At 43.0% G+C, this 18,235-nt stretch overlaps 1 protein-coding gene across 14 annotated transcripts in view; it reads right to left on the bottom strand.

Annotated features, from left to right (window-relative positions):
• The window catches only part of ANKRD44 (ankyrin repeat domain 44), a 158,686-nt gene that overhangs the window by 21,396 nt on the left and 119,055 nt on the right, over positions 1-18,235 (bottom strand). For 7 of the 14 annotated variants that reach the window (XM_083406979.1, XM_083406981.1, XM_083406975.1 and 4 more), the window contains exons 15-19: positions 16,732-16,815; positions 14,983-15,094; positions 8,404-8,475; positions 4,517-4,718; positions 1,527-1,605 (exon numbers count right to left, since the gene is read on the bottom strand). In XM_083406979.1, coding sequence (XP_083263105.1) covers positions 1,527-1,605; positions 4,517-4,718; positions 8,404-8,475; positions 14,983-15,094; positions 16,732-16,815 — 549 coding nt within the window. The remainder of the gene's footprint in view (positions 1-1,526; positions 1,606-4,516; positions 4,719-8,403; positions 8,476-14,982; positions 15,095-16,731; positions 16,816-18,235) is intronic. The other 7 variants (XM_083406986.1, XM_083406984.1, XM_083406976.1 and 4 more) reach the window with 1 other exon arrangement.

Here is an 18,235-nt window from a genome sequence, read left to right as displayed (position 1 = left end):
CAGGAAATTACTACATATGCTCATTGAATAAACTAGCCCCAAGAAACAGATCAGAGAGTGCAGAGCAGGCCATCACTCACACAAACTGCTCTGCCTCCAACCAAAAGCCAGGGGGCTCAGGAGGAAATGTCAGAAGTGATGCCATGGCTGCCCCACTTTCCCCAGTGTCGGAAACCTCACGCAGCCTCATGGTAAGGGCCAGCCTTGGAAACAGATCCCAACTACCGTATTTTTCACTCTATAAGACGCACCAGACCACAAGACGCACCTAGTTTTGGGAGGAGGAAAACAAGAAAAAAAATATTCTGAATCTCAGAAGCCAGAACAGCAAGAGGGATCGCTGCGCAGCAAAAGTAGCGATCCCTCTTGCTGTTCTGGCTTCTGGGATAGCTGCGCAGCCTGCATTCGCTGCATAAGACGCACACACACATTTCCCCTTACTTTTTAGGAGGGAAAAAGTGAGTCTTATAGAGCAAAAAATACGGTATGTCAACAACATCCTTCAATGCACCCCCTTACTCTTGCCTCTGTACGTTCCTAATGTAAATAAAACATTGCCCTTGGGGAGTCTGTTGCAAAAGGTTACCACCTAAACCCCATTTACCAGCAGTGGCCTGGTCTCCATTGACAAAAGACCACACAGAGAGGTTGTAATAGAAAAGCAAGAACAGTATATGCACTGCATCACTCTTCCCCCTTGGGGTCTCGGCAAAATCCCCCCCCCCCCCGGGCTCTTCCTGCCTGTTGGAATCTTTGCTGGTAGCTTATATAATAATAATAATAATAATAATAATAATAATAATAATAATAATAATAATATTTATACCCCACCCATCTGGCTGGGTTTCCCTAGCCACTCTGGGCGGCTTCCAACTGAATATTAAAAACAATACAGCATCAGACATTAAAAACTTCCCTAAAGAGGGCTGCCTTCAGTTGTCTTTTAAAAGTAACATAGTTGTTTATTGCCTTGACATCTGCTGGGAGGGCGTTCCACAGGGCAAGCACCACTACCGAGAAGGCCCTCTGCCTGGTTCCCTGTAATCTTACGTCTCGCAATGAGGGAACCGCCAGAAGGCCCTCGGCGCTGGATCTCAGTGTCCGGGCTGAACGATGGAGGTGGAGACGCTCCTTCAGGTATACTGGACCGAGGCCGTTTAGGGCTTTAAAGGTCAGCACCTACACTTTGAATTGTGCTCGGAAACGTACTTCAGAAGCAGGTTGTCGAGGTACTGCGCCCCCCCCAATCATTTTCAGCGTGGCTGTTTTGCCTAAGTCTGGAAAGGTCAGAATATCCTCTAAACTCGGAATTAATCTGTGTGCTTCCAAGACCGAAATAATTAGTGCAAAATGCACAATTCCAAACCCAAAGCTGCTTCCGTGCTGCAGCTAACTTTATAAGAAACAGAAGCAGCGACTCTCAAGAGTCTATTACATTATTTTGATTTTGATCTAAATGCTAGGGCTTAAGGTGTTCCCAATATCACACACGTCACGCAAACAGATAAAAAACAAAGTCGACTTACTGTCCTTTCGCATCGGTCACATCAGGGTTATCTGCTACTTCTAACAAAAGCCGCAAACATGGAGTGTGTCCATTGATAACTACAAAAAGGGAAAACATTTTAGCATTCTGAAAATAAAGCCTAGAAGCTCATGCACTCTTACATCTAGTTATTCTCAGCTGTCCCAAATTTTAGGCGTTTTCTCCTGAAGTGTACCCCAAAGGAAGAAAGAGATGTTCCCTACTTAGCACTTGAATATATGGATTTATATCTAGCGGGAATCAAATGACCAAAAGATCAGTTGGTATAGTGCAGGGGGAACACATATGGAGGGGAAACGAAGGCAGACAAGGAGATATTGTAGAGCTGGAAAAGGAAATTTGGGCGGGGGGGAGGGAAACTGAGTCAGGGAGAGGGGGCCTGCTGAACAAGAGGCACTCCCCCAGTAGATATAGGTATAAAGGTAAAGGGACCCCCGATCATTAGGTCCAGTCGTGGCCGACTCTGGGTTTGCGGCGCTCATCTCGCTTTATTGGCCGAGGGAGCCAGCGTACAGCTTCCGGGTCATGTGGCCAGCATGACTAAGCTGCTTCTGGCGAACCAGAGCAGCGCACAGAAACGCCGTTTACCTTCCCGCCGGAGCAGTACCTATTTATCTACTTGCACCTTGACGTGCTTTCGAACTGCTAGGTTGGCAGGAGCAGGAACCGAGCAACGGGAGGCTCACCCCATTGCAGGGATTCGAACCGCCGACCTTCTGATCGGCAAGTCCTAGGCTCTGTGGTTTAACCCACAGCGCCACCTGCGTCCCAGATATAGGTATAGAATGTACCTATTTGTATATAGTGGGTCAACACAACTGCCTGAATTTTTTGACTGTCCTTGGTGGTATAGCAATGGACACTTCTTGTGAGGGACAGTGTCCCCAAAGAGCCAGGACAAGCTCCTGACATCAAAAAATGTTGCATTGTGCCACCAGTTGTAATAAAGGGAGCATTAAAATGTTGAGTGTGTGCCTGCACATACACACTTGCAGTATGCTCAAACCTGGTCTTAGTGAACTGACATTAGCATACACTAGCGGCAAAAATTGTGGAAACCTTTTGGAGAAAGTGTATTTCTGAGGTTTGATGGCTCATAACACCACTTTTTTTGGGAGTAATACCACAAAATTATATACCAATGGAAAGATAATTTAATGAAGAATGTAATTCAACAAGGTTTCTTCAATTATCTGTATTCTATCAAAAGTTATAGCCAAATAATCAGAAAAAGGAGTGTTTAGAGACCCAATCAGGTGTCATCTTGTTTTGGCAATGATGGCTCATAGCACCACTCTCGGGGGGGGGGGAGTAATTCAATAAAATTATATATCAATGGAAAGATAATTTAATAAAGAATGTAATACAATAACTTTTATGGAGGATTATTTATTACAACATAAATAAGGAGGCCATTTGTCAGTGTGTTATGTGATTGCTATCAAGTTGGTTGGGGTTTCTTGTTCTTTCATTTAGTGACCTTGTAAAACGTAATAAAATTAAAGAAATGGCGCAAAGAGTTGACTGGTCACCCAGAAAGTGATGTAAAATAGTAATATTAAGTGCACAAGGCTACAGCTATGAATAAATTAGAAGAAAAATTGGTGGAAACTTAACCAGAGGTGGCATTTCTAAATTTCTTACGAGGTATAAAGAGACTCAGTCACTACAAAATCAGACTGGTAAAGGTAGGAAAAGGTGCACAACAGCAAGGGACGATAGAAGAATTGAGAGACTGTGCCTATGTGATATAAGAAAATCATCTGGGTGTATACAAGATGACATGGCGCAATGTGATATGAAGTAGAGTGCAAGGACTGTTTGGTGCAGACTGCAGGAATATGGTCTAAATGCTAGAATTTATGAGCCATCATTGCCAAAACAAGATGACACCTGATTGGAAATACACTTTCTGCAGAAGGTTTCCACAAGTTCGGCTACTAGTGTATGGTGTACAAATTTTATTCAGCCAATAGAGGTCTCTGTCAGACCATGTTGAGGTGCTGCAAAATGTCAGTACAAAAGATCGCACTCGTCCTGTTTGTTTGGTACCATGCAGATAAATACACTGGATAAACAGCAGTATGCATTCCACACCAAACCAGAACATAGGAAAAAGTAACATGTCGACACTTAGTCATCAATTACAGGGGAGTTTGTGTGAATACAGAACGGACTGCTTCAAAAAAGGCCTAATAGCCAGTTCAGTAAGTACAGTGGTGCCCCGCAAGACGAATGCCTCGCAAGACGGAAAACCCGCTAGACAAAAGGGTTTTCCGTTTTGGAGGTGCTTCGCAGGACGAATTTGCTATGCGCTTGCTTCGCAAGGCGAAAATGTCTTGCGATTCCTGGGGTCCCCCCCCCTTTTCTAAGGCACTAAGCTGCTAATAGCCTTTTAGCAGCTAATCCGCTAATCCCTTAAGCCTTTAATAGCCGCTAATAGCGCTAATCCGCTAATCCGCTAATGGGGTTGCTTCGCAAGACGAAAAAACCGCTAGACGAAGAGACTCACGGAACGGATTCTTTTCGTCTTGCGAGGCGCCACTGTAATGGTAACTGGTAATAGTCTCAAGGAGGTAAGGAAGGAGTACACTTTATTGAAGATATTTGATCAAGATTTCTAGCACAGGCAATGAAATAGGTTCAATCTATGTTACTACTGGAAGAGGCCCAACCATAGCTTCGGTCTCTGCTGAATTTGTTTCCCACTGCTGAAGAGGTAAGGTGCCCTTTGGTCTAAAAAGCAACTTGCCTCTTCAACAGCAAACACTCTATACATGTTCTTAGCAAGCTGCCTTGTGCTGAGCCACGCTCATCGGTTCATCTGACTCAGCACTCCCAACAGGGATCTCTTCTCAAGCTAAGTAGCTGCACTATCACCAGGCTACAACCCTGCCCCATTCTTCTCTTCTCTGCATGCAGTTTACTTGCACTGCAGCCAACACATACAAATCACAGCATCTCACTGACCTGCGGCATGAAGCGGGGTCCGTTGGGTGATGTTATCTTTCACCATAACAGAAGCACCCTGGTTGATGAGCGCTTCCACACATTCAGTGTGTCCCTTAAATGCAGCCAGGTCCAAGGCAGTATGTCCTTTCTCATCCTTAATATCCAGATCTCCCAGAGACTGGAGAAGCACCTCCAAGGCTTGATGATGACCATTATAGGCCTAGAGGTCAAAACATTTCTACTTCAGGCCAAAGCACTTCATAAGCATTTTACGTACGGGAGATAGTCCTTATTATAATAATCAAAAATGAACACAGTGAAGAAAAACCCCACCTCACCCTCCCACTATGTATAAGGGTCTGGTGACTTCTGTTTCAGTGTATCTGAAGAAGTGTGCATGCACACGAAAGCTTACACCCGGAACAAACTTAGTTGGTCTCTAAGGTGCTACTGGACAATTTAATTTATTTTGACAGTGAAGACAAGTCATTATATTGGCGATATAGCTCATTTAATGCTTTTCTGTCTTGAAGCATCCGGTTTCATTGCATTTAGTATTTACCACACCAACTTATAGTTTCTAATGCTTTTATCTGACACGACACTATTGCAATATACCATGAAAAACTGATTAAAATCATTATGCAGTGACTTAGCAAAAACTGGGTCGTAGTAATTACAGGAAACACATCAAGTTACAAATGCTCTCCTCTAGAAGCGTAGGTATGTACAATTGCAAACAATCCACATACAAGTTATGAGATCTATGTTGCAAGAGATTTAGGTTACCGTATTTTTCGCTCTATAGGACGCTCTATAGGACGCACCTTGTTTTAGAGGGGGAGAACAAGAAAAAAAAATTCTCCCCCTCTCTGCTCAGCGCCCCTTCAGCAAAGTGGCAGGAGAAATGGAGCCCCTTCCATTTCTCCTCCCGCTTCGCTGAAGGACCGCTGCGCAGCTATCCCTCTCTGCTGAAGCCAGGAGAGTCTTGCTCTCCTGGCTTCAGCAAAAGGAACCCGAAGCCTTCGGAGCGCAGCGCAAGTTCCCACTGCGCTCCGAAGGCTTCAGGGATAGCCGCTTGAAGCCTTCGGAGCGCAGCGGGAACTCGCGGTGTGCTCCGAAGGCTTCAGGTTCCTTTCGCTGAAGCCAGGAAAGTCTTGCTCTCCCGGCTTCAGCAAAAGGAAACCGAAGCCTCCGGAGCGCAGCGGGAGCTCCCGCTGCACTCCGGAGGCTTCAGGCGGCTATCCCTGAAGCCTGAAGCGTGAGAGGGGTTGGTGCGCACTGACCCCTCTCACTCTCCAGGCTTCAGTGAAAGCACCGCGAAGCCTCCGTTGCGCGGAGGGAGTGCTCCCTCTGCGCTTTGGAAGCTTCGCATTGCTATCGCTGAAGCCAAGGAGCATTCGCTGCATAGGACGCACACACATTTCCCCTTAATTTTTGGAGGGGGGAAAGTGCATCCTATAGAGCAAAAAATACGGTATATAATAGCCAATTCTGTATTATCTTGATCAACTTCAGGTTAATTTTAAAAATATATACAAAATGGAAGATGGTCAGAAGCTAAACAACAGATACGTTTAACAGCACAATCCTGTGCTTGTCTACTCCACTATGTTCAATTAGTCTTACTAATCCTATGCAATCCTATGTTTAAGATTGCAGCTTAAGGGCACCTCCAGACTTCCAGTGTTTTGTAGGTGGGATCCAAGCACATACCAGACTTCAGTTTTACACAATTAAAGTGCATTAATTGGCTCTGTCACCCTAGCACAACAGATACACTTTTAAAAAGGAGCAGACTTTTTGCAGTTAGGAAAGTGACAGGGAAAGTGTGGGATGAATGAATGGGAAGACATCCTGCAAGCAAATCAGGATGAATGTGGGGTGAATGCTCATTTTCATATAGCCACCTAGCAAACAAATCAGAAAGAATGCTCAATAAGGAACGGATGCAAATCAGAAAGAGTGGTCAACAAATGGGTTGTCTATGGGAGCGTTTAGTGGAGCTGCTACTGGATATCTAAGAAACACTGAGCTTAGTTTGCATGCAGTTGTGGCTAGATACAGTTTAACACAATTTTTCTGGTTCTCAGTTGAACAAGAACAATGCTCCTTTACAGACATGAAAATCTGTGAAATTATCATTGAAATTCACGTATTTTGTTATCTGACGTTTCAACTCTCATTTTAAAAGGGTTTTTAAAAAATGAAATGCTCACTGCATACAACTGCAGCACAAGTGTAGATGAAGATCTCTTATGAAAATTAAATTTGAATGTGTATCCTCTGCATTTATCCAGGGTAGCTTGTAATTGTACTGTTGTAATTTTGGGTTTGTCCGTTCAGTTGACAAAATAGGGTTTTAATGCTGAAGAGGCAAATACAAAATTATTTCTATCTTACATTCATTCTAAAATCTTATTTTCATCAAAGCTAAAAGCTGCATTTCAAATAGGATTAAAAATTCTAATTATTTCATTGATGTGCAATTCCTATGAATGTTAATGAGAACAGAATATGCAGGAAGGTATGCATTAAAATTCATATTGAATTTTATGTTTTAAGCATATGAGATAGACTGTTGGTTAAAGATGACATGTGTTCATGTTCATATCCTTTTCTGCGGGGAAGTATATTCATATTAACTCAATTTACATTCCTTTATTTCAAGTAACGACATAAACTAGATGAAAACGAAAACGAGGCCTTCAATGTGATAATAGGGTATTAAAAATGTGCAATCTGATTCCCAGCACCACCTGAGATTAAAGTTAATTTTTATTTTAGGGCTGCATCAAAACAAAATTTGTAGCCTTGTTTGCAGGCTGCAAAATGGGATACCCCCTTCTTTGTTGATGCTTAAGAGGGCCCTACAAAGCTTAGCATAGTGTACTCATTGTACAGAGGAAGGAATTGGACTACAATTACCATGAGTCCCAGTGTCAGGAGTCCAGGTTCCCAGCTTGATGACACAGTGAGCACAGCTAATTAAAAAGGAGGATTTAATTGCAAAAACAAACAGATAGCTCTGGACGGCTCTAACAAAGCCTCTGGCAGCATCACTCAAGATGACCCTTCTGAAGACTCCTTCCGGTGTCGACAGAAGATACTGAATTTAGGACCCTTACATCTCTTGTTTAGCTTCCTATCTAGCAGCCCTCCCATTCGCCGACTCTTCAGACTTAGTAGATCAGCTCCAGCCTCTTCCTGTTCAGAAAGACTGTCTCTTGTTCACGCCTGCTTGTGCTTCCTGAGAGCTTTGGCTGTGTTCCAGCCTACTCTCACCTACTGCCTTATCAGTTTGCCATTCAAGATCAGGAAGAGCCAAAGTTTGCAGCTGTCGGCAATCTCCTGCCTGAGTAAAATCTAAGCTTCTCTGTTCCGGGCTGCTTTCTGTAGTTGGCTGCAAACCATTGCTTGGAGCTGGCTCATTCCTGGCACCCAGCTAGTATGGTCGGTGGTCAGGATAGCTCAGTTGGTACATGAGACTCTTTATCTCAGGGTTGGGAGTTCAAGTCCCACCTTGGGCAAAATATTCCTGCATTGCAGGGGGTTGTACTAGATGACCCTTGTGGTCCCTTCAGACATTACAATTCTATGATTCTATGACCATACACAAAAGGAACACTGGGGGAATGGGCATTTTGAGTACCTCATTTAGTATCCTCCTTTTTCTTTCCAGCAAGAAATCCTACATATTGATAGCAAATGTATTCTCAAGTGCTTCTGTAACCGAGACGGCACCGACCATGCACTTGGGATCAGAATGCCCAAGGTTTGTAGAAGTACAAAAAACAAAATACTGGTGGAGGTGGGGGAGAATCCTAAGGGGGGCGAACACCCAAACACCTTGTGCGTTGTTATTTGAGTTAGGCAGCAATATAATACTGAAACTGTGTACTTACAGCTAAGTGCAAAGGGCTTTTTGTAGCTGTTGAATCGGATTCCTCAAAAATGTGGCTCGTTTTCTCCAGAAGCTACAACAAATAAAGAAGTGACAGAGCTTTGTACCTCTGCTGAAATGATAATGCACATGAAAGGGGATGATCGACAAAACATGCATGTTTGGGGGAAGCGGGCATATCAGAAAAGATTAATTTTATTTAGTCTTCAGGCTAAATAATACCCCCCTGAGTTAACGGGAAACACCTGTTGTTGATGCTGCTGCTGTTATTTTATATTGTATTTATACCAGTTTGATATTGTAAGCTGCTTTGGGCTAAGGAAAGAGGAGTGCAAGTACCTAGAAATAATATTTTTTAAAAATGTATAATATTAACCAAAACCACACAGACAACTGGATTTAGATACTACTGACTTCAGTGACAGCAGGACAGAGCCTTTAATCAGCTTATCTCGTAATGAACCTTCACTGTTAATGGTGGCACTTTTCCAAAACAAAAAATAAAGTGTTACGATTATACTCAACACTAATGTTATTGTTATGAACTTTTTGCCTGTGTATTAGCTTCATTCCTATAACCATTTCCTTATAAGTTAACACACATAGGAATGCTGTCTACTATCCAGTGAACTTTAAGTCTTCAGCTAGAATTGAGAAAAGGAACACACATCTATCACAGAGACAGGCAGGCAGAGCCATGGATGGAGGAGAAATTTGCTTCCTTTGGGATTTTACACAATTTGCACTTCCTGAAACAATATCTGAAACCCAGCTATTCTTTGAAATCTGTGCTTCTCTGAATTTTTCAGAGTGATTCCCCAACCGTACCAAAATGTATTAGGGGAAAGTGAGCCTAAAAATGTATAACTGAAAATATAGAATGCATCGCATAAGTCGCTTGCAGAAGGGGGTGTATCAGGCAAAACTGCACGCAAAAATGCGTATATCAGACGAAATTTGCACTACAATCCAGTCAGGTTTTCACAAGGACTTTAAAAAATAATTTGCAAACTGCATCAGAAATGTATAGAACTCAGCATAAGGCTGGAAGAATGAGAACCTGAGAGAAACCAAAATTGAGAAGGTTTGCCCAACTCGAGCCAGAATTTTCACTGAATAAATAATAAGATTTATTATTATTATTATTATTATTATTATTACTGATGTTCCAACAGTATTTTTGGCATCCCTAGCACCAGCATGCTTGTTCCTAGATCCCAACCTTTGAAAAAAGTGAAACAAAGGCTATATGCTTAACCTTTCGGAATACAGTGGTACCTCGGGTTAAGAACTTAATTCGTTCTGGACGTATGTTCTTAACCTGAAACTGTTCTTAACCTGAAGCACCACTTTAGCTAATGGGGCCTCCAGCTGCCGCTGTGCCGCTGCTGCACGATTTCTGTTCTCATCCTGAAGCAAAGTTCTTAATCCAAGGTACTATTTCTGGGTTAGCAGAGTCTGTAACCTGAAGCGTATGTAACCCGAGGTACCACTGTACTATACTATTTGTCACTATTTTTTGAAGTTATATGGTTCTGACTCTCATTGCTTTATAGGCTATTTGACTCAGATTGCAAACCCTTGTTAGTCCCCAAATTTAACAAGTATTTTCTTTCCTGTTAAAATCCTTGGCAAAGCTGCCCTCATCACCAACCAGTCGAGTGATTAGATTTTGCCTGTATGTAAGCAATTGACCGCTTGTCTTCAACTACAGGGGCTATGACAATATCACTCTCTAGTGGGCACATAAATAAAATGACTGCAAACTGATTTCTCATTGTCATCTTAGCATGCACTTCTTCCAAGAGGCCTTCTGAAATGAAACGTTAATTTTATCTCAATTACCAAGGTGATAACATTTATCAGCGCATCACCCAATCGTTCAAAGATTAACCCAGAAACTTGTAAACTATTTCCCAAGCAAAGCAGCTACACGTTCCTTACTTCAGAGTAACTGGGGAGACGGCAATTTGAATTATAATGCGGGTGGGGAGTTTATAATTTAAGAAAAGGCAGGATTGGGGAGTGGCGCTGGTTTTTAATCTTAACCCTGATTAGAAGGGGGGGGGGGAGGAAACGAAAAGCTAATGAGATTACTACCCAGAATGCTGAATTCTTCTGCTCTAACGTCAACACAAAATTTGCCAGCAAAACTGATAGCTCCCTAGCTTACTGTACTTCTTGCCAGGCGTAATTCTTCGCGCTAATTGAGGATAAATTACCATGGGGATTTTCTGTAATTATATATTGCGCCAGAGAAACAGACACGGTGGAGAAATGCTTATATCTGTTACTATGTAAATGCCTTCAAGCTTCAGGTCTACCAGTCTATACAGGGTTCAATACTTGCTGATAGTAGCTGCCCTGAGCCCGGCCTTGGCTGGGGAGGGCGGGGTATAAATAAAAATTATTATTATTGTTATTATTATTATTATTATAACTACAGTGGTACCTCTGGATGCAAACGGGATCCGTTCCGGAGCCCCGTTCGCATCCAGAAGCGAACGCAACCCACATCTGCGCATGCGCGGGTTGCAATTCTGCGCATGCGCGTGACATCATTTTGACCGTCTGCGCATGCACAAGCAGTGAAACCCGGAAGTAACGCACTCCATTACTTCCGGGTCACCGCAGAGCGCAACCCAAAAATACTTATCCTGAAGCTACTTCAACCCGAGGTATTGCCACATTTGATAGAGGAACAAACAGGCGATGGAATAATGGGTTGCCTTTAGGGAATGCAGCTATGATTCTAACTCATTCCACGACATCTGATTCTCAAATACAATGACACTAAAATTAATTATCTGTATTAAGACTATGTTAAAATTGTCAGATTGGCTGTTTCAATTAATAAAACCTGTATTCTAATTTTCTCAAAGTGGGTTTTTATGAGATGAGTCCTTGCTAACACATTTGGCCACTCCTGACAGTTGTGGATTATAGCCAATGACGGGGACAAAGGTATCAGCTTCCTTATCTGACCAGTTCTCTCAAACTTAGCTTCCAAAGCACCTAACAGGGCTGAGCGATATCTGATTTTCAACATCGTGATGTATCGAGCCATGTGAAACACACTCCCATCAGACATCAAGGAAATAAACAACTATCTGACTTTTAGAAGACATCTGAAGGCAACCCCGTATCGGAAAATTTTTAATGTCTAATGTTTTACAATTTTTTATGTGCTGTAAGCCGCCCAGAGTGGCTGGGGAAACCCAGCCAGATGGGAAGGACATAAATAAAATTATTATTATTATTATTATTATTATTATTATTATTATTATTATTCCCGTTAAGTCCAATGGCACTGTGTCTAATGTATACCTGAAGGAGCGTCTTTTCCGTCGTTCTGCCCAGACACTGAGGTCCAGTTCTGGGGGCCTTCTGGTGGATCCCTCACTGTGAGAAGTGAAGCTAAAGAGAACCAGGCAGAGGGCCTTCTTGGTAGTGGCACTCGCCCTGTGGAACGTCCTCCCATCAGATGTCAAGGAGATGAGTAACTATATAACCTTTAGAAGACATCTGAAGGCAGCCCTGTATCGGGAAGCCTTTTTATTTTTTTTATGTTTTTATATATGTTGGAAGCCACCCAGAGTGGTTGGGGCCACCCAATCAGATGGGCAGGCTATGGATAATAATAATAATAATAATAATAATAATAATAATAATAATACTGCCCTATACCTCGAGGTCTCAGGGTGGTTCACAGAACAAAATCAAAATATAAAACCGCAAAATACATAATCAAAATAAAAACAACAACCCAATAACTCCCCCCCCAAAAAACCCACATTTTAAAAGGGTATAGGAAATAAAATAATAATATTTTAAATAAAATTATTGTTTTCATTATTTCTCTAGTCAGTGTGTTTTAAAACTGCAGTGTCAATCACGATCCTGTTCTTCCCCTTTTCTCTAATTTTGTTTTCCCTTCTTCTCCCCCTTTTCTCTGAACATTTCTTTATTTTGGCAGTTGGTAACTAGACTACTTACTACATACTTTAGCAAGCAAATAAAAAAATATAATTAAAAAGTTGCAAGGCCAATCTAAATTTGCTTAGTTAGTCACGTACATCGCTCATCCTAGCTTAGGGATGTGGAGGGGGAGGGAATTTGACTCAGTTCACATTTAAATGTAAATCTACATAATTTGCAGTTTTGAAAATATTATGTGGACTGAAATGTCCAAATGCACAGCTCAACAAACATGGTTGATTTACTAGCGCACAACTGATTTGATTTAGATTTAGATTTGATGCCAAAGTCTTAACTGTGTTTCAGTTGCACTTTCTTTCTCCAAGAGCCAAAAAAATGGGGAATTATATGTCATGAAAGTATATTATAAGTTTATTTATACTATATTGACACAGAAAATATAGGGGATACAGGGCAGGAGAATAAGTACCGTATTTTTCCGTGTATAAGACTAGGGCCCCCCTCAAAAAATGTAAAAATCAGTGGACATCTTATACACGGATAGTGCCAAGGGTGGATTGGCAATTGGTTGTTGCCCCAAAATAGTGGCCGTCTTATACATGGGGGTGTCTTATAGACGGAAAAATACGGTATGTCCGGTAGGCCAGCTAAGAAGCACTGCAGAAAGACATTTATTTTATACACAATATTTTATCAGTTCAATAGCCTTCCATGTATCATTTGACAGCAATCAACATGTCACACTTATCAGACTTATAATTGGATTTTTCTTTGGAATGGCAGCTTAGGGAAAAACCAATACAGTTCAAGGATGTTAATCTTATCACAACCATGAAATATTATCAAATGATCTCAGTTTCTATTTCTGATTAATGAAGGCTCAAAAGAATTAGCCCAGAGAGGAATGAATAGACTAGGGGGAGAGGCTATTTTTAGTATAGCCAAAGCAGGCGGGAATGACTGGCACTCATTTATCCATTAATACATGGGGCTGTCACTCAAACGCTTTATGAATGGTTGACCACAGATAGAGATGAATGAGATCCAAGTATCTGCATCACTCCTTTTCCTTTTGTGACATGTTATTTAAGATGGCGTCGCTGCCTCATTTACTTCCCAGACTATGCGAAGTCTGGTAGACAAAGCCTTCTCGACACTTTTTATATTAAAACTGAAGTACCGTGATAACAAATGCCGTTACTTGTGAAACTCTGCTAAAGGCTGCATCTGTCAGTATTTTAAATATCACCGCTTCCCTACTGAGGAGCAGCAAAACGTAACGCAGAGAAGACCGCAGCTTGCTTTGGGGGCGGGGGGAACCGTGGCATGGAATTGAACTGGTTCCCCCACCGCAATGAAGCTTATTATTTAATTACAGTGGTGCCCCGCAAGACGAATGCCTCACAAGACGGAAAACCCGCAAGACGAAAGTGTTTTCCGTTTTAAGAGGTGCTTCACAGGACGAATTTCTCTATGGGCTTGCTTCGCAAGACGAAAATGTCTTGCGATTTTTGAGGGGTTTTTTCACTCCCCAACCCCTTTTTCTAAAGTGCTAAACTGCTAATAGCCTTTTAGCAGCTAATCCGCTAATCCCTTAAGCCTTTAATAGCCGTTAATAGCCCTTAAACTGCTAATAGCGCTAATCCGCTAATGGGCTTGCTTCGCAAGACGAAAAAACCGCAAGACGAAGAGACTCGCGGAATGGATTCTTTTTGTCTTGCGAGGCACCACTGTAGTTTCATAGATAACATGGTGCATACCACATTTATTGCAATGGGGACTTCAACATGTGCTCTGCGACAAGGAGCGTTGAGGAAAGACGGTCATTACAGTGTAACCCAAGAAAACGAGTCTTCCCCTCCATGTGCCTTTTACTGTAAAGGGGTAAGGTAAAGAGGACCCCTGACCATTAGGTCCAGTCGTGACCGACTCTGGGGTTGCGGCGCTCATCTCACTTTATTGGCCGTGGGAGCCAGCGTACAGCTTCCGGGTCATGTGGCCAGCATGACTAAGCCACTTCTGGCGAACCAGAGCAGCACACGGAAATGCCATTTACCTTCCCGCCGGAGAGGTACCTATTTATCTACTTGCACTTTTGATGTGTACTTGAACTGCTAGGTTGGCAGGAGCTAGGACCGAGCAACGGGAGCTCACCCCGTTGCGGGGATTCGAACCGCTGACCTTCTGATCGGCAAGTCCTAGGCTCTGTAGCGGCCCACAATACCTAGCCCGTTCATGAAGAGTCATGGAATCAACAACCCTATATGGAAAACAACACTTCACTTTCGGCAGCTGGTATGCCAAGGGTACTGTCAAACTACAGAAGCAGTTGTTGACTGTGGCCATCAATCAGCAGAGTTAGCCTCAGGCATTTCCACTCACATCTGCAGACTAAAAGGGTTTTGGAGATTCCGTGCTGATTAGCCAGCCATTCATCCCCCCATTTCCAAGGTCTACTTTATGCAGTCTTGAATTCGGCCCGTTCTGGGGAACCACCCTTCCCTAACCCCATACCCAATATTGAAGTCTAATAGGACTCAAAAACAACCACCACAGCCCTGCAGAGTTAGGAACATGACAATCTGTTTGTCAGAAGCTAACATGGCATGCAGCATCTCAGCAGCAGTCAAGGCCTACTCACCAGTTCTAAACACTGCCGGTGTCCATAAGCAGCAGCATAATGCACGGTATTGTACCCATCTTTGTCCTGGATTGACGGGTCGGCTTCATTTTGAAGAAGGAATTCTAGACACCTGTGGAACATTTGTAAGTATAAATGCTAAGTTGTACCAGCTGATTCGACATAGATGCCAAGACGACAACATTTCCTGGTGTTGAGTATAAACTAACTAGCTTTTTCATTGTGCAAGGAATCTTGCACCTGTTACATGCTGGCTTTCCCATCATATTCACTTAGATTTTGTACAGAAATAACCAATCTTGTGGATAATAATAATAATTTATTATTATTTATACCCCGTCCATCTGGCTGGGTTTCCCCAGCCACTCTGGGCGGCTCCCTGTAAGGATTCCTGCTCCGTGCTTGCAGTCAGGGGATTGTTTTCTATCACATGACAGTGTATGTTTTCATTCCACATAGTGGGAAGTGATGGAGACAGGATGTTTATGTTACTGTGTTTCCGTGATGTGGGACTACTGTCCTTTGTTCTTTCTCTTTGCTGTCTGATGAGAAAGAGGAAGGAGCTAAGTCAGAATGCTCCGAGTGTATTATATGTAAATAAAGACGATTTGCCAAAATGTTGCTACTGAGTTTGTTACGCAAACTGCTAACAATCTGCAGGATCCTTAAGCGTGCTAATGCCACCTGGTATCAGTCGCTGTGATGTTTAGGCTGGAGAAAGCTTTTGAAGCTCCCGAACGACCGACCAGGAGGGAGAGAACACGCCAGTTGGGCATGTGTCTCTTCCAGGGTGCTACATGCGAGTAGGACAATCCTAACACTCCCAACAGAATATTAATAATGATAATAATAAAGCGATAAAATATCATGACAGTAAGAGCTGTTCGACAGTGGAATTTGCTGCCAAGGAGTGTGGTGGAGTCTCCTTCTTTGGGGGTCTTTAAGCAGAGGCTTGACAACCATATGTCAGGAGTGCTCTGATGGTGTTTCCTGCTTGGCAGGGGGTTGGACTCGATGGCCCTTGTGGTCTCTTCCAACTCTATGATTCTATGATTCTATCAAACATTAAAAACTTCCCTAAACAGGGCTGCCTTCAGATGTCTTCTAAAAGTCGTGAATCATAAGATCCCCTATGATCAGCTCTCCTACTGCTCCAGATTCTAAAACCCATTCTTTTGGAAGAATCAGCTGCTGTAGTAGAGTCGCTGCTTCAGCTACATAACCCCACACATTATAAATGTCAACCTATGCATTTCTCAAAACCAACAGCTTTCCTCTTGTTGTCTATTTACTTGGGAACAGCTCCATAGGAAAGAGATTCGATGACATTTTCTGTGTCACTTCCTTGCATGCATATTCTACTTCGTTGACAATCGACACAAACACTACAACAAAAAACCACGGCATAAGGAACATCAGCTACGAATATTAAATTTGTGAAGGACATATATTCCTTGCAGCATATTATCACAATGCATTTGATTTGGACAACAGCACACCACGTTTAAAATGCCTCGGAACGCTACAGCGGCAGCCAGAACGGAAAAGTTAAAAGGACACACAAACACACACACACATACACAAATATCTATAGACCATATTTCAAAGGTTAGCGCTTCATCGCCTCAGCGGTTGAATGCAGCAGCACAGCAGGTGAGCAAAAATAAGGAATGCACATAACTGCAACCCACGGAAGCAAAAGCATTATACGGAGATGGAGTCAAACTGCTCTATTGACACCAAACTTACAATGCAGCTGCTTTTTCCTTCATTTCATTGGCTCTTTCAAGTTCTTCAGCATTTTCATGGGAGTTACCCAAAATATTCTTTCTTCTTAACATAAGGGACAGAAAAACGCAACTCATTTTGAAAACTGACACTTCAGAGATTTGCATAAGCGACCAGCCATCATTTTCACTTCAGAGCAGTGTACATACTTATGGGTGCCACCAGGAAACCTTAATAATAATAATAATAATAATAATAATAATAATAATATTGCCGCAGGGCACAATCCTCTCCCCGATGCTTTTTAACATCTTTATGCGCCCCCCTTGCCCAGATTATCCGGAGCTTTGGGCTGGGCTGTCACCAATATGCTGATGACGCTCAGCTCTATCTGCTAATGGATGGCCACACAGACTCGGCCCCAAACACACTGACCAGATGCTTGGAAGCTGTGGCTGGATGGTTTCGTGGGAGCCGATTGAAACTAAATCCTTCGAAGACAGAGGTCCTATGGCTGGGTCGGGATGGCATGGGGATGAGGGACCAACTCCCTTCTCTTGCGGGGGCCCAAGTAGTGCCATTACCTTCCGTTAAGAGTTTGGGTGTAATCCTTGACGCCTCCCTTTCCATGGAGGCGCAAGTTACAGCAACAGCCAAGGCGACATTTTTCCACCTTCGCCGCATCAAGCAGTTGGTCCCTTACCTTTCCCGCCCCGACCTGGCCACAGTGATCCATGCGACGGTCACCTCCAGGCTTGACTACTGTAATTTGCTCTACGCGGGGCTGCCCTTGAAGCTGTCCCAGAAACTCCAGTGGGTGCAGAATGCTGCAGTGAGGCTCCTTACGGGGTCTCTGCCACGGGAGCATATTCACCCAGTGCTTTTCCAGCTGCACTGGCTCCCGGTGGAGTACTGGGTCAGATTTAAGGTGCTGGTTTTGACCTTTAAAGCCCTTCACGGCCTAGGACTCTCGTACCTACGGGACCGCCTCTCCCGGTATGCCCCACGGAGAGCCTCAAGGTCCACATATAGCAACACCCTAGTGGTCCCGGGTCCTAAGGAAGTTAGATTGGCTTCAACCAGAGCCAGGGCCTTTTCAACACTGGCTCCAGCCTGGTGGAATGCTCTGCCTCATGAGACCAGGGCCCTGCAGTATCTGATTTCTTTCCGCAGGGCCTGTAAGACAGAGTTGTGCTGCCTGGCCCTTGGCTTGGAGCCAATTTTATTCCCTCCCTCTCTTTATTTTTTCTTTTCCTTCTCCTCCTGCGATGAGGCTACATTTTAATATTTTAATGTTTCATTATTTTAATGTTGTATTTTAATTTTGTTTTTAAGTTGTAATCATTCAACTTGTTTTTATTATTGCTTGTAAGCCGCTCTGAGCCTGGCCTTGGCTGGGGAGGGCGGGGTATTAATAATAATAATAATAATAATAATAATAATAATAATAATAACATAACTGACTGTCTGACCTATGGACGAGGCTAAGAGTCACATCAAGCTTCCATAACAAACGTTCCAGAAA

The sequence above is a fragment of the Podarcis tiliguerta genome (genome assembly GCF_965153285.1).
Source record: "Podarcis tiliguerta genome assembly, chromosome: 1".
Taxonomy (NCBI): domain Eukaryota; kingdom Metazoa; phylum Chordata; class Lepidosauria; order Squamata; family Lacertidae; genus Podarcis; species Podarcis tiliguerta.
Note: the sequence above shows the minus strand (reverse complement) of the source record. Positions and strands in the feature narration are given on the sequence as shown.